We start from the raw sequence: 16,564 nt of genomic DNA, 5'->3' as shown, positions 1-16,564 counted from the left end.
GCTATGTGGTTATGGATGACTTCTAGTTGTTGCCACAGAGGGAGCTGGACCAGCTGAAGACAGCTTACAATCCAAGAGGATGGTGTTTCCGTGGGCCTGGCTGTTCTCATTGAAGCTGATATTTAAGGGGACCCAAACAGCTTTCTCTCTGATGTAGCTGGAACCTGGGGAATGAATTCCCCCCCTGCCCCTTGCTTGCAGATGTGTAATCTGCAGTGCCCATTCACTTGTGCAGTGAGCTTGTAAATCCCTCATAAACTGTAAATCACTTTGGGATCCTCATGGCTGACAGGCAGATCCTGTATAAGCTCATCACCCAGCCTGCTGAGGCAGCCCTGCAAAGCCCAAGCCTTCAGGACCAAAACCAGTTGCCAAAGAAGCAGGTGTGTCAGCTTTAAAAGCAGCCCGTGAGGAGCAGCTGTAAGCTTGAACTTTGCCCATTTATTTGCTCAGGGTTTTATCTCATCCTTTATTATACAGCCCAGTGAAAATGAATATTTACCATGTCAGTTAAACTGGGGCCATCTGAGTGGCAGGCTCTGTGTGTGCTAAGTGGCCTCATGGGTAAGAGAGCAGAGTGATAGGAAAGTGTTGGAAAGGAAGACCGTGATTTCTGTGCCATCAGAGAAAATAGGGACACCTGAGTAAACAGTGGGCACCCTGGGCTGTGTGGGTAGGGTGACTAATTTGGTACACTTGATTGATTTTTTTTTTCCTTTTTTCCTCACACCCATAGCATTTTCATCCTGACATCAGAGCAAGACAAGGGTGCTCTGGCCAGAAAGCTAAACTCAGACATCGCTTCTTACTCTGCTTCAGGATGTTCAGTGTGGACAGCAAAAAATTAATACCAAACCAGAAATTTCTTCTGAGTCAAAGACTAAGTGTTCCACTTGGAAAGCTGTACAGTGTGCTGCTGCTGCTCTTGGGAGAAGATATTCTGAAAAAAAACAACACCAAGCCCAACAAACCCCAATGTTAAAAAAACCCTTGCGTGTAGTAATTGAAAGGAATATTTTTGGTGCAATGTTTTGATTTTTAGCAAGATTGCATGTATTGAGGGAAACGTTTACCATCAAATTGGTTACCATTTCTGGTCTTCAGATCCCTGACAATGGACTTAGAGCCAGGCAGCTGCAATTGCTGAATTATCTTTTTTTTGCCTAATGCATTCTAGGAGGATCCAAAAGCATCATTTTCTAGGATTAGAAGGTTTTTGGTGCTAGAGGTAAGGCATCCATATTCACATGCAGTAGCCCAGCTTTGGTTGGGAAGCAGGCATGACCTCTCACATGTCCAGAGAAGGGGCAAAAGGATGAACAGAGGGCTGGAGCTCCTCTCCTATGAGGACAGGCTGTGAGAGTTGGGGTTGTTCGGTTTGGGGAAGAGAAGGCTCCAAGGAGACCTTATTGTGGCTTTCTGCTATCTGAAGGGGGCTACAAGAAAACTGGTGAGGGACTTTTTAGGGTGTCAGGTAGTGATAGGTTTAGGAGGAATGGATCCAAGCTAGAGGAGGGGAGATTTAGATTAGATGTTAGGAAGAAGTTCTTCCCCATAAGGGTGGTGAGACACTGGAACAAGTTGCCCAAAGAGCTCGTGGAAGCCTCATCCCTGGGTGTTTTTAAAGGCAGGCTGCATGTGGCTCTGGGCAACCTGATTTAGTGGGAAGTGTCCCTTCCCATGGCAGGGGGCTTGGAACTAGATGTTCCTTGAGGTCCCTTCCAAACCTGACAATTCTGTGATTCTAATATGCAGGGAGCCAGATGGATTCCCAGACCTGCTCTCTGTCCATGGCTCTGCCTGCCTTGAGCAGTTTGACTGCTCTGTGCCTTCACTTCTTGTTTCATCTGCGCAGAACTTATTTCTTTAGATTTTAGAACCATTTGAAATGGGACTGCCTCTCGCTATTCAGAACAACTGCTCTACTTCAACACAGTCTTAATTGTAAACATAACCATCGGCTGCAGATAGTCATGATTAATTTAGGGGGATTCTGGGTAGTTTTTGATTATTTTTTTTTCAGCTGCAGTACCAAGGACTGATCCTTGGACCTATATAACCAAACGTTTTCCTTATTTGCTTTCTGTTATTCTGCCTTTCGAAGGACTTTGTGGAAAAGAAAGCAGCATAAAAATCACACAACCGGTTTGGCAGGTCCTGTTATAAACAGGAGGAACGCCAGGAAAAGTCTCACATCTTTGTTGCCAGCTTGAAAAAAAATAAAATTAAAAAAAGAAAAGTGATTTTTTAATAATTTTTTTTTTCTCCTAATGCAAATCTCAGCCATTCCTGTGTGAGAGCAGGGCTGTGGGGAAGGGCATGTGGCAGAGGCTGGGGGATGCTTGCTAGGAGGAACATGTGTGTCCTTAAATGCTGGGAATGTTCCTTTTCCTGGGCACTTGTCCCAGTCACCTCCTCGGCTGTAGGAACAGAAGTAGTGTTTTGTTGTGCTTCTTATAAGCAGGTTTGCTTTCTTTTCTTCTCTTTGTGTGTGTGTGTGTGTTTTGTTTTGTTTTCCTTCATCCCCCATCTTCTCTGACAGTCTCACAGCTCAGCTCCAGTGTTAAACACACCCAGCTTGGTTAGATGGGGGTGATTGATGCCCCCCCTTCCCCGTTTTGCTTTCCCTGTGCCAGCAGAAAGCTGTGGTGGTTTTTAAGGCTGTTTAGCTGTGAGTTGGGTTGGGTAAGGAGACCCTGCCTTCCTAACTGGATCTGTGCAGTTTTGTAACTGTGGGAAGGGTTGGAGTGCCTCTATCCTGTCTCTTGTGGCAGAGGAGGGATGGGCTCACAGTTCTCTTCAAATGCAGGCCATCTCTGTTACCACTTCGGAGCTGAAAGATTTCAGTCAGTGCTTTGACAAGGAAGAGCATTAGAAATCAGAAGTATTTAAAATCAATGCTAAACTGCAAAGTGAAATCCTTCTCAGAGCTTTTGCTCATCACTTGACTTCTCACTTGTCTTCATCTTTCTGTTTCCAGAGCGAAATATGGCCACATAGGTGGAGGATCACCATAGGATTTGGGCAACCTGCTGCTACTATCTGCACCTCTGCTCCTAATTGCAAAATAGGGTTCAAAATGATCCTTGCTCTGGTATTTCACGGTCTTGACTACTTTGGCTGTGAGCTGTTCAGGGCTGTTCTCTGCTTGGTGTTTCTGCAGTGCCTCAGATACCTCTGTGTGCTGTCACTCAATAAATGTCAGATCCTAACAGGTGGATTCAGGTCCCAGTAGAGTTCTTAGAACAGAATATTGTTTTCTAAGGTGTCAAGGAAGTTTTTTGCTTGGTGCCTGTGTTCCTGATGAGCTTTCCACCTAATCTGCATGTGCTTTGTTCCCTCCATGTGTCAAGGGGAGTGTAAGAACGCTGCCCTACCGTGCAGGAAAGGGGTAAAGGTATTTCAGGACATAGTTAAGCAGTGTAATGGTGAGCACCATAGACAAGCCTTCAGACTGAGACAAAATGGGACCAGGACTAGCCCTTGACTCTTTCTTCAAGGTGGCTGAAATTTACCCCATTTCAGCTGGCTGAGTCCCTGAGCTTGTCACTTATGTAGTCAGGCAATATCTGCAGTTCATTAGCAGTCTATGGTAAGGGTGGAGTGGCTCTCACTCCAGTGTCCATTCAGTCATGAACCAGCAATGCTTAGCTGTGAAAACAAGCCAAAGATAGCCAGAGTGAAACCTCAACACTTCTCATCTGCCAGGAGCAACATTATAACCAATGCACTGGGATTATGAGGTAAAACAAAACAATAATTTAAGGAAGAACAAAAAGCAATGCAAAGGTTGAAAGGAACAATTAAAACAGTTGGGAAACTTAACAAACAGGAAAAGCTATGGCAGAAGGAAAGTAACTAAACTGAGATATTTTTCTTCTTAACCATCCCAGAGCTTGACAGACCTGTGGACTCGGCATTCTCCCATTGCCTTGCTGGCGCAACCAAGGCAATGAGGACTGCAGTAATGCCACAGCTTGTTTTGGAGAGTCAGTAGCAGCTCTAGGAACAGGCTCCTGCCCTTCTCAGAGAGATTTCTCTTTAAACTTCTTCAGTGGAGCTTGTGTTTTCCAGTGCTTTGCAGTGTGACACCTGCCTCCTAGCCCCGTACAGCAGTACTATGCAGGGAGTGATCCACTTCTTGTTCCCCTTCTGAGTGCTGGGAGTGCCACTGGAATTTATGGAGTGAAGGAGTAAGGGCTGTGTGTGGGGCGTACCCTGTCACATGGATAGGTTGTACCTGGAAGGCATCTCTTGTTTTCAGAACAGTTTGGAAAGGTTTGCTAATAGCTCTCCTTACACAACAGAATATTCACCCACTTAGTTCATTACCTATTAGCTTCAGGCAGGGACATGGCAGATTTGTTAATGGTAATGGCCAAATCATTAGAGTGTGCAGCATTAATGGAGGAGAAAGCATTTAATAAAGAGCTGTCACTGGACCCTGCCATTGTCCCTGGAACACAGACCAAATTGTCAAATTCAGGCTCTGCTTTCATTCTGTCACCTGTAGCTCCTTGAAAGGATGGCTTGCTCAGGAGCTTCAGCTTCCTTCAAACACCTGAGAAAGCTCACCTCTTCTTTTGAATAGAATAAACCAGGTTGGAAGAGACCTTCAAGATCGAGTCCAACCCATCAACCAATCCAACACCAGCTAAACAACTAACCCATGGCACCAAGCACCCCATCAAGTCTCCTCCTGAACACCTCCAATGATGGTGACTCCACCACCTCCCCGGGCAGCCCATTCCAATGGGCAATCAATCACTCTGTATAGAACTTTCTCCTCACCTCCAGCCTAAACCTCCCCTGGCACAGCCTGAGACTGTGTCCTCTTGTTCTGGTGCTGTCTGCCTGGGAGAAGAGACCAACCTCTGCCTGTCTACAATCTCCCTTCAGGTAGTTGTAGAGAGCAATAAGGTCACCCCTGAGTCTCCTCCTCTCCAGGCTAAGCAACTCCAGCTCCCTCAGCCTCTCCTCATAGGGCTTGTGTTCCAAACCCCTCACCAACTTTGTTGCCCTTCTCTGGACTCGTTCCAGCAAGTCAACATCCTTCCTAAACTGAGGGGCCCAGAACTGGACACAGGACTCGAGGTGCGGCCTAACCAGTGCAGTGTACAGGGGCAGAATGACCTCCCTGCTCCTGCTGGCCACACTGTTCCTGATACAGGCCAGGATGCCATTGGTCTTCTTGGCTGCCTGGGCAGGCATATGGTAACATGCCCAGCTGCTTCTGTGCAAACAGACTTCAAAAGTCTCCTTAAAAGTTCTGCCAGTCCCAGTAGTTCTGTGCTGGAAAGACCATGCTGGAGAAGAAATAAAAGATGTTGTTGCACCTCAAACTATCTCCCAGGTGGTTTGTTTACTTTTTTCTGAGTAATATCCTGTGACTGATTCATTGATCAGCAAGAGTTTAGTTTCTTCTAGTTTGCAGTCTCATGCCCATAGACTGCCTTCCGGTGGGGCTTTCCAAAAGCTGCTGAAGAGCTTGTTAAATTGTGGAAAAAATAACCTCATTCTTGTACAGGTTGACCTGCCTGCAGGTGTTCCTTGTTTTGATGTAACTCAGCTTTCTTCAGTGGTCTCTCACTGCATCTTAATGTTTTAATCACAGCTTCTCATTAGCTCATCCTTCTGCAATATGTCTTCCAGATTATTTTCCCTGTCCTCTGTTTTTATTTCCTGTTGGCTGTTGAGCTTTTATCTGTCATGTCTCTGTAGTTCAATTATTCCTTCCTCACAAACTAGACCTTCTGACTGTTGTAAAATTGTCTATCTTGCATAGACACCTCTGAGTCTGTGTATATATATGATGCAGAATGAAGAGCCTGTGGATGTGCAGGATGCAATGTTCTAAGTGAAATCCTACCAGCTGGTTGGTTGGGGTTTTTTTTATACTCTCCTTTGTCAGCCAGAGCTTCCTTTATAGTCCCACTGATCTTGTGGTGTTCATGTTAAAAGTGGCTGGAATAAGTGAAAGAGTGATAGAGGAAGATTGTAATTTGATATTCTTCATATCCAGCTTCTGTACAGTAGAGAAGGTCAGTGCAAGTAATGGTCCTTTTTAGGAACTCCCTCTGACTCCCCCTGCTTTTAATATTCTTGGAGTTAAATAACCAGAATCACAGAATGTTAGGGTTTGGAAGGGATCTCTAGGGGTCATCTAGTTGAACCCTTCCTGCCAGAGCAGGGTCACCCAGGCAGGTCACACAGGAGCACATCCAGGTGGGTTTGGAATGTGTCTGGAGGAGACTCCAGAACCTCTGTGGGCAGCCTGCTCCAAGGCTCTGGCACCCTCACAGTGAAAATGTTTGCCCTTCTGTTCCAGTGGAACCTCCTCTGCTGTGGCTTGCCCCCATTGTCCCTTGTCCTGTAAGTATCCTTCTGATACTTAATTGTGACAAACATCCATTGTCACTTGTTTCAGGACTAGCGTACTGAGACGGTCTTTGAGTATTTTATTTGGTTGTATTTCTGTCTCTGTGGATTGCGTTCTCTTTTCCTGAGCATGCAAGTGGCTCTGCCCATTTTTTACCAGCAGCTCTTAGTGTAGCTGTCCTCTTCCTCAGCTGGCCTAGATTCCCTCTGGAAGTTGCTTTTCCTTCCTTCAGAGGTGTTGTTGAACATGGAGATGCAGCACACTCCCTGTCATACTCTGTACGCTGAGTTACTTTTGCAGTACTTGAACCTTTAGGAGCAGCAGCTGTAAGGTGTTAGGGTTAGACCTCATCATGGCACCCCCAGGTTTCTCTATATATTTGGTGTGTCCTTTCTCAGGGAAAGTCTGCCAGAAGTCTGAAGAGTGATGAAATGCTGTCATGGAAATGTGATAGTGCTGGGTACGTTCACAGTGTTTTCTTTGCTGGTGAGGAAAGTTGTAAAGATGTCAGCCTTGCAAGGTTAAACTGTTGTTGCACACTATAGTAAGTAGGTACAACCAGTTCTGTGGTCTGAAATGTTTTTTCAATGTCAGAACCCAAGCTTGCAGTCAGGGTTGTCTTCTCAGTGCCTCCAGCAGTAGGTAGGAGAGACGTTCTCATGCTCACCAGAGTAGGCACCTCTGTGATCACACAAACAACTTTTTTCTAGTCTGTTATAGTAGCTGATTTTTGGGTGTGCCCATACTTTAAAATGGTAACAGATAGAGGGATAATTATAGTACATGATGATGCAATTTGTTTCCAAACAGCCATAGACACATGTTGTTCACCCTCAGGTTCACACTAATTTCATAGAGCTAAGGATAGAGAGCAAACTTAAGTGAGTGAACTGAAGAAGATAGAGGCCCGTATGTGGACTTTATTGTTCCAGTCCTGATTTACAGTAGTTGAAGTAGTTTTAAAGACACTGGAGAATTTTGCAGATACAGATGGGAGCAAATTGCAGCCATGCAATGGGACCAAGAAGGGGCATTTCTTATGTGTGTGTGTGTTTTTTTTTTAAATTGTATTCATATAATGCATATTTCTGAGTGTTGTAGCTCCTCAGGAATTTTGTTTCCATCAGTGACTGAGGATTAAAAGAAGCTCTGACTTTTATGTGAATCACTCTGCCATCATTTTTCCACTACTTGCCTGATGGGCGTGTAGATAATCCATGGTGGTGAAGGAGCTGACCTTGCCTATGTGACAGTTCTGACCTATGGTTCATGCTATGGCAATATTTGATATCCCTTGCTGTGAAGGATCCTCCTGTTCAAAGTAAGAAATGATCAGAAAGTACCAATCACCCTGTGCAGAAAGAGCAGAAATTATGCTTGTGCTGGAGATGTGTTTGAATTCCTAGCAGCATTGCAACTTACCACTACAGTGACAGCTCCCTAGTGCAACTCAGAACGCTTGCATTGCCATGCCAGCCCTCAGACATTGCAGAATTGCTCCAGGATTCTCCTTTCCCGTAACACGTGAGAGGGCAGCTCCCTGTACACCGTGTCTCCCCTTAGTTTTTCCATCTCAGTTTCATGGCCTGCAGAAATTTTGCATTGAAATGAGAGCATGACTCCAGTCACGGGTGTTGAGGGTGTGAATTCCCACGTGTACAGGCAGGGTTGTACAACCACTGTATGCTGCTGAGATGAGGCTCCCTTAGCAATCCCTGCTTTAGAAAAGAGAACGTGGAAATCTCTTGACACACAGCTATCTAAGCCTGCTAAAGGCTCTTTGTTGCCCTCCCTGCTTCCCTGCTGCTTACTCACTGGCCACAGTACTTCAAAGCTTCCAGTGAGTGGCTTTTTTTTCCAGCTGTGCAATAAACACTTTCTGGAGCTTTCTGTGGTGCTTTGTGCTAAGGGACTGTGCTAACAAAATCATGGTGTAGATGCAAAAGGAGTTGTCCCGTGCATCAGAGCAGTGGTCCTCCTTTCTCTATTCCCTGCTTAAACAGAGGTCAGTAGCAAATTCTTTCGAGGAATGATGCAGGGATGCCCCTGTAACACCATTTTTGAAGTTGTATATGGAAAGGAGCTGGGGGCAGATAGTTTCTTAATGTCAGGCAGTTGAACCCATGGGTGATTTCTGCCTTGTATGTCAGGTGGGCCAAGACCCAACTTTACAGCACCTTCTTGGAGCCTCACTGCAGAAAGGTTGGTGCAAGGGTCTCCCACTTAGATAAAGCTCTACAACTCTTTCAGAGAGTGATGATTCCACATCTAAATTCTGAGCCAGAAGCTGTCTCTCATGTAGATTTGTGCTGCCTAGCTGGGATATCTGTGGAAAACACTGACTGTTATTCACATAAATGAATAATCCTTACCTGACTCTTGTTGAGCTTTTTGCCTTACTGCTATTTTTCAGTCTTACCTGATACAATCTTCCCCAGCCTCTTTCTACTCTTCATTCCTCCATTTTTAGCAATGACCTCAGTGAAGAAATGCTTTTGGAGCATGTGGTTCAATTAGTTGGTTTTATTTTTGCTTAATTTATATTTGCTAATTTGAGCTATTTTGCAGTTGCTTAGACAATAACACAACCATATCATGGCATTTTCAACAACAACATTGACCTCTGCAAGCTGCCTTTTCACAGCATTGGAGTACATCAGTAGTGCTGTCTGTACTATTTTCATTTAATTAGAACAGTGGCTATAATCATTTTGAGAGAAGCATGAGCTTCACCACTGTCTCCTTTCCCCTTCCCTTTTATGATGAACTGTTGTACCTCTGTGGTGGTTGTTTGTTTTATTTTATATTTTTATTTGCTTGAGTAAGGATTGAGACATGAGAAGGTAGACATCTGCCTGCTCTGTTCTGGGAGAACTGTGAGAGACAGGCTGAAGGGAAGAGGCAGGGAGGAACTGAGCTTCACAGAATCACTAAGGTCACGGAGACAATCTCTGCTCTGTGTGCAGGAAATGAGATGTTAATCTTTTCCCAGTGTTGCTTTGCATAAGGTCCATTCCAGAGAGCTGTGTTTGTTTTAATTTCTCTAATTACTGATAGTGTGCTGATTATACTGCTAGAGATCTGACGTGAATTGCTATATTAATGGGATCAAAAATGAGGAGAAGTCTGCCATGGAAATTAAGAAGATGACAGCAACAGGGGGAAGGGAGAGAAGTGGAGAGTTTAATTCATAGCCTTGTACTGCAGAGCTCTACTTTGCTGTTTCTGGAGCACGATCCTTTGTCCCTGGCAGGAGTTGCAGTATGCATGTTATGACATTGACCAAAATTCCCAAATATTTTAATACCTGGTGCCATGTGGCCCCTTAGGGGGTTTGATTTCTCCCCTCCTCCCTGTGTTAAACCCTGTAACTCATCTGATGGTAGTCTCTGGGACTTTTGTATCCAGCTATAGTGTTGCATACAAAACATCAGTGAACCCTGTTTATGTCTTCCTTCCCTTTCCTCTTCCCCTCACTTGCTTCCATAGTGATTAATTTACTTTAATCTGTTGCTGTCATCCCCTGTGCTACGCTGCAGCTGGTTTGCTGGCATTGCTTTGCTGAGTGCCTAGATGTGCAGGGCCTTCTGAATCTTCTCTGTAAGCACTTCATTCCCCCTCAACAATCATTTTCTCTAAGGCCACTTACTCCTTTTTTCTGTATCTAAAGCACCTGCTCTTCAGAGGATCCATAATAGCAAAACCAGATCCTCTTCAGGGTCTGGGGTTTTTGTACCCCCCTGATTTGGGGTATATTGTGCTGTGTCCAAAACACCAGCTTTCACCATAGGTTTGAAAGCTGGATTTTACTTCTAGTCTGATAGTTACCTCAGTATGAATCACTCTGTTTTCACCTGCCTGTTTCTCTGTGGAGAAGGGGGAGCCTGTGCTGTTTGGAGAAGAGGAGATAAGTATCAAATGCAACAAGACAGGCACAGAGTGGCACAGGTACACCAGCAACCTGCCAGGCAAAAGTGTGACAACTTTCACTCTTGGTTAATCTTGCCCTGTGTAGTATCATCACAGGCAGTATAGGAGTAAGTTTCTACTTGTTGATAAGAGTCAGCTGCCTTTTCTGTCTAGCACAGGGTATTTGCAGACTGCATGAAATGTTTGGTTTTCTGAAAGCTGCTGCATAGCTCATGCATTTCTTTGCTTTATCAATTAAAAGAAGTTGGCTTAGTGCATCACCTCTCCAGCTGCTGAATTAGTGATGTCACTGGGATAGCCTGAGAGCTTGCTTAGCATGCCTCTTGCATGTTTTCTTTTCTTTTCTGCCAAAAACTTGTCAGTCCATTGTGCCTGCCATCTGAGTGAAGTTAATAAAGGGGCAGTAAGACTATTGGACTGCAAGCTGGAGAACACTGGTGATGAAAACGGCTGCTTGCATTTTAGAAGGGCCTATCTTTAGCAATAACATGAAGCTATTTTTACTTTGCAGCCTTATTCAGACTCAAAGGTTAGACATTTTAAAAAAGATAACTACAATTTTAGGTTTTCAATTTTTATTATTTTAGCAATATGAAGGATTTGTGTTCCTGATAGAATTTTCTAACTACTCATATAGGTGTTTTTTTTTTCTGCAAGGGATTTACCCCAGTTCTTAGAACTGAAATCTGGTGGCTTTGGGAGTCCAGTCAGCTGTTATGTGCATTCCTACTAGATAGTAGTAATCAATTACATCTTTAGAGTTACCTTCCCTTCACAGTTCTTGAACATTTAGTGGTTTGTACTTTTTTAGTACAGAGAAAACAAAACCATAGCTTGTCTGGATTCCTTACAATGTGTTTCAATCTATCCCTGCTAGATTAGGCAGGTGAAAACAGGACCTGTTCTCAGCAGATCTGGCTGTTTTCTGGGTGGTGCTGTTGGAGCACCAGCTACTAAAGTTAACCTCAAGGAGGGTCTCCACAGAGGTCAACTTAATGCATTCCTTGAGTTACTTGCAGTCCAGGTGAAATTTCATAGTGAAAGTTTCCTGACTCTCTGTGAGCTGAAGATTACTTTAAAAACTGATGACAGCAAGCAATAAGCCAGCTGTTTTATCCACCTCATTGTGGCTACTGGGAAAATACTTGGGAGATGCTATTTTCAGGTTGTTTGGGCTGACTGGTTACTTGTGGGTTTAAGTGTTTATAGAGTCCCCTGGCAGGTGGTGAATCTGGAAACTAGCAGCACCAAGGTCTCTCTAGCACTCATGAACAGCAATCTCATAGGACCACATCAAATTGCATTGATTTAGGTTCTTTTACCAGTAGAATAAGCTGCAGCAAGGCATTTTGCTGAAGTACATACCAGGTTTATACTGATTCTTCTCTCAGCACTACCTGTCCTTCCAGACTGTTGCTTGAATAACCCTACCACTGACCCATTTACTCTTGGCCTTAATGCAAAGGGAAATATTAAACTGACTGGTTAGGAAACTTGGCAAAAATCCTAGGGTTGAATAACCTTAGAAACACAAGATACCAGCCATGGTTTTGTTTGATGAAGCCCATAGGGAGAAGCACCAGGCAGTTCTGAAGCTGTGAAGATGAAAGTAAATCTGATCTCAGTCTTGTGAGCACAACAGGTACCTCCTGGAAGCGTGACTCCAAAAGGCCTCAAAAGGCCTGGAGGAGCCAACGTGAGTTTGTGCATTCATGCAGCTGTGTGGGGCAGGAGTTGCATGTGTCTGAAGCACAAAGCTACATCAGGTTGCAGAACTGGACTGATTTTTGCAGTTCTGCATCCAGCCATGTTACTGACTCATGCTGCAAACAGGGGTGAAGCTCATTTTTCCACAAGCCCAGTGTCTTGACCTGCCTGTGACATTGCCATTCCACACCTTTTATAAGTCTGGCCCGGATAGTTCCAAGGGCTGCTCTTTCAGGATGCACTTGTTAAATGTATTGCCACTGAGAGTCACATGCTGTCCCTTTTCAAGACAGCTTAACTCAGAAATTACTTAGCTCATTTGAGCTTTGCTCTTTCTGTAACTCAGGTTGGCTGTGTCTCTAATAAAAAGAAAGAGACTTACCTAATGTCTGTAAATTGCTTTGATATTTGGGTTAAAGGTGCTAGAAGAAAGGCAGGATTAGTAAGAGAGGGCATTTCAAAGGCACTAACAAGAGTCAGAGACCTAACTCCTCTTGGTGCCTTATAAAATGTCTTCAAATTCTCACACTACTGTGGACATTCCAGGGGTGCAGGGAAAAATAACTGTATTTCCACGACTTTGTGGGATTTAACTATCACCTTCTTAGAAATACTAGGAAACAATGAATCAAGTATATTTATAAGGGTAAATGTCAGAGCAGCTGGCTTGGAATAAATGAGGTTACCATATACACCTTTAGGAGGTTAATCAGTGCAGAGAGGAAGGCAGCAGGCACTGAAAGCTTAACATCTTAGTTTGACAGAGCACCTCCTGAGTGTTGAGGGAAGTGCATGGGCTTCTAGATTTAATTTTGTCCTCTGCTTGCACTTTCCTCCTGCTGCTGGCCAGTGAGAAGGCCCTTTGAAACCACTTAGCCCTTGTATTTGAAGCTGTGATTCAGTATTTCTGTGAGCATGAAATGGGACCTGAGGTTGGATCCTGCGTTCCTCGGGAGGGAGGAAAGGACTTCAGGTCTCCCATCTATCCTCTAGTGCCCATTTGCAGAGGCAAGCATCCGAGTGGCTACGTTTCAGCAAGCGTAAATATCTAATTCAATAAACAAAACTATCAGCTGCAGCGTGGTTCAATTATCTGAGCTGTGAATCGCAGCAGGAAGTACTAGGAAGTGGCTGATCTCGTTGTGAATTGCTGGTGTGTGCGCCAACGGTGAGAAGGTGCAGTGAGGTTGCAGAATGGCCAGAGAGCTGCACCTTGCAGGAGAACAAAGCACAGTCAGCCGTTTTGGGGCAGGGAAGGAGTTGCATAAGTGGAAAGCAGAAGAGTATTTTGTAGCTCCACAGGTGCGTCTGTCACCTCATGTCAATAAACATCCTTGCTAGTTAACTAAGAAAAGAAACATTCCTAAGATCTCATGGATTTCTGTTGCTTGGTCAGTGATGGCTAGACAAGAGCTGAGTAGACACAGTAAGATGTCCAAGGGCTTTGTGGGAGACTGAACAATTCCAGGTTAAAAAGTACTGAGCTGAAAGCCCCAGGGGCTGTACCCACAGAAGTAACATGGTGATGGCAGAGTGAGCCAGGCCTGGCGTCCCCACTCCATCTAACCCAGAATCTTCAGCATAGTTTATTCTCTACTATGGCCACCACTGCTGACTGTCATAGCATAGTGGTGGGACTGCAAACATGAAGGTGAAACTTCTGGTTCTGCATGAGCTGTGCAGCAAGCTGAGAGCAGCACCTTGCACCAGAATGTCCTGGGCTTGCTTTGAAGTGGTGGCTGAGACAGACAAGACTTTCAAGGTGCTCTGTGTCCTATCCCACCACAACATGTCACCTCATCTGCCTGAAGAGTTTTCTGCTTTGGTGCATTTAGTTGTTGTTTATTCCTGTTGTACAAACCTCTCCTTCCCTTGGTGGGGAGGGTGCTACTGTTCTGTCCATCAGCCTCACTCTAGTTCCCTGTCACACGCCTGTGATAATGGTGTGCTTTGCAGTGGAAGTTGTTGCCTCTTCTTGCTCCAGCACAAAGTTTGTATTTTCCATTGGCCAGGAACCAGGGTCAAGGTAGGGAGCTGCAAGCATATTCTCCTGTAGCTGCCCAGAAATGAAGGTAGCTCCTTTCCCATCTGGATGCGTGTGTATGGAAATCCAGGCTGTGTGCGCTGCCATCATGAAGTGCCAGCAGCACTGCTCTGGGCATTGCCTTCCAGGAAGCACATGATAATGATTTAAACTTTTTTTTAATGCTGCTGTAAAATTGTGGCTATGTTTATTTACAAAGGGTATGATTTGTGCTGTTATTAGAGTACAGGATTAGAATATGGAGGAATTTTCCCATCAGATCAGATGAAATTTCAGCCTCAAATTTCTTGGCAGGCGTTTTCAGAAATAAAGCCCTAAGAGTGACAACTATGAAATTAATCCTGCATTTGCAGGTTGCCCTATAACTCTGTTTGACTTCTTTGTGTAGCTGCTTTCCATGTGCTGACTTTACTTACTTGGTTACAAGTTAAACTACTTCAAAGAAAGTGCTAATAACTAGTTTAGTCAAGAAAAAAAAAGTGCCGCTTTGCTCAGCGGTAAATAAAGTAGTTTTTAGTGACAGAGTATAGTTTTCTTCAGGAATGACAAAACTAATTGCATAAGGTTTTTTGAACTGCTATGAAGGAGTGAAGTGTTAAATACTTACTAAAGGTGCTGGGATTGTGACTGGTTTGTCAGCACAAGATGAAGTGGTTTTGGCACTGTCTGTAAATGATCTTCACCCATGCACCAGGCAGTTGCTGCCAGCTTTTCACCCGTGCAAAACCCTCAGTCTCCTCACTTGCATGTCACTTCCCTTTCCTCCCTTGGCAAATTTCTGAGAAGATCCTTGGAAACTTCACAGCCCTTTTTAAAAATTAAACTGCTTGCCTTACAATCTGTTTGGAGCCCAGCTGGGCAGCAGGCAACCTGCACAGTGCTTGCCCACAAGCGTGCTGTGCTCCGTGGCTGCCTGGGCAGCCAGGTGCATCGCCAGCACCGCTCGCCCCCACGCTGCACACACTTCCTTCCTTTCACCCACTTCCCCCTCCCCTGCCTTGGTTTCACACCTCTGTTCCAAAGTTCACATTGTCCTCTCTTCTCTTTTCCCCCCCCCCCCACACCCCCGCTTTCTTTTTAACAGCAGGAGAGAATTTCGTACACCCCTCCAGCGAGCCCGGTTCCAAATTACACCTCCTCGTCACCACTACATGTCCCAGTGCCTCGAGCCATCAGGATGGAGGAAGACCCGATCCGACTGCCTGCACACCTGCGTGAGTGTCAGCACCGAGCCTTCTCCTGTGCTGGGGGTTGAGGAGGGCGTGGGGCAGGCTGAGAAGGTGTTTCTGGTTTTATGGAAGACAGCAGGGAAGCCCCCTGGCTTTAGACTTCTTTCAAAGCTCTGTCTGGTTTGATTTTTCTAAATACTCTATTTAGCCCAAGGAAACGGCTCTTAAATAAAGCCCCCCCTCCCCTGCACCTCATGTCAAGAATTTGTCTCATTTCTCATGGCAGGCACAAAAGTGGAAGTTTAATTTTAGCAGGAAGTGCTGTTTCCTTCCACAGTAAGGGAATTGCTCAGCCATGTACTGCAGCCCAAGGTCAGGGCTTCACAAACTGCAGCAAGTGGAGAACATTTCTGCTGTGGCTGTTTCCCAGGTTGTTACAGGTCTCAGTATTCAATGCTCCTGGTATCCATTCTCTCTCCTACAGTGTGTGCTGACAGAGGTGGTGGTAGAGGAGGAAGAAGGGTTATGCACAAAAGGATGCTGCAAAGGAGGAAGGGCTATGACTGACACTGGGACTAGAGCTGGGGGCAAAATGAGAGCCAGGCGCTTCCTTGCTGAGATGATTTAATGTTTGAGGAACAGGCAAGGCCAAGGGCTTTTGGCCAGTGAGAAGTGAATTAGTGAGATAGGATGGAGACAAGGAAGACTGGAATTTTTCCTTTTGGAGGGGAAGCAGTTGTGATGTAAATTGAGAGGCTTTGAGTAAACTTCTATCAGGTGTTACTTTCCTGGGGTACTGGAGATGAGCAGCAAAGCCAGGAGCAGACCTAACCTTGTGTGTTGTGATCTGACAAATGGCTTTGCGATTTCAGTCAGGGCAAGAAGTAGTCCATGTTTACCACAAGACTTACTCGTTCCTGTCCTAAGCTATATCCCAGGCACACTCCATTTCTTGATGCAGACTGTGTGTCCAGCACTTCATAATTCTGTGCTCACTCCCTTGCTAGCTACTGAGTTGCTCTGCCCCAAGGTCATTCATTGCCCATGTTGCCTTCTGCATGGTCCTGTTGTTGCCTACTGCTGCCTCTTACTTTCTTGCCCCTGCTACAACATTGCTCATGTTCTACCAGTTTTGTGCTTTCTGCCTGGGAGCAGGAGCTGCTGGTGCAGCATGTCTCTGGTCACTGCCCAAGTATCCATGAGCTCCCAGACCCTGCCTGCCTGTGGCCTCCTGCCTGTTCCTCTAGCCCAGGGATGACTTGGTACCACACTTAGAAGGCATTTCTATGCTTAGCCCAAAGCTTAGACATAGGACACCCAACACAAGCAGTTCTT

At 45.1% G+C, this 16,564-nt stretch overlaps 1 protein-coding gene across 2 annotated transcripts in view; it reads left to right on the top strand.

Moving 5' to 3' along the window:
- The window catches only part of ETV6 (ETS variant transcription factor 6), a 149,203-nt gene that overhangs the window by 32,441 nt on the left and 100,198 nt on the right, over positions 1–16,564 (top strand). The window contains exon 2 of one of the 2 annotated variants that reach the window (XM_054173834.1): positions 15,148–15,274. In XM_054173834.1, coding sequence (XP_054029809.1) covers positions 15,148–15,274 — 127 coding nt within the window. Of the gene's footprint in view, positions 1–15,144; positions 15,275–16,564 lie in introns of both variants that reach the window. The other variant, XM_054173833.1, reaches the window with a different exon arrangement.

This window comes from Dryobates pubescens, chromosome 27 (genome assembly GCF_014839835.1).
Source record: "Dryobates pubescens isolate bDryPub1 chromosome 27, bDryPub1.pri, whole genome shotgun sequence".
NCBI lineage: Eukaryota > Metazoa > Chordata > Aves > Piciformes > Picidae > Dryobates > Dryobates pubescens.
Note: the sequence above shows the minus strand (reverse complement) of the source record. Positions and strands in the feature narration are given on the sequence as shown.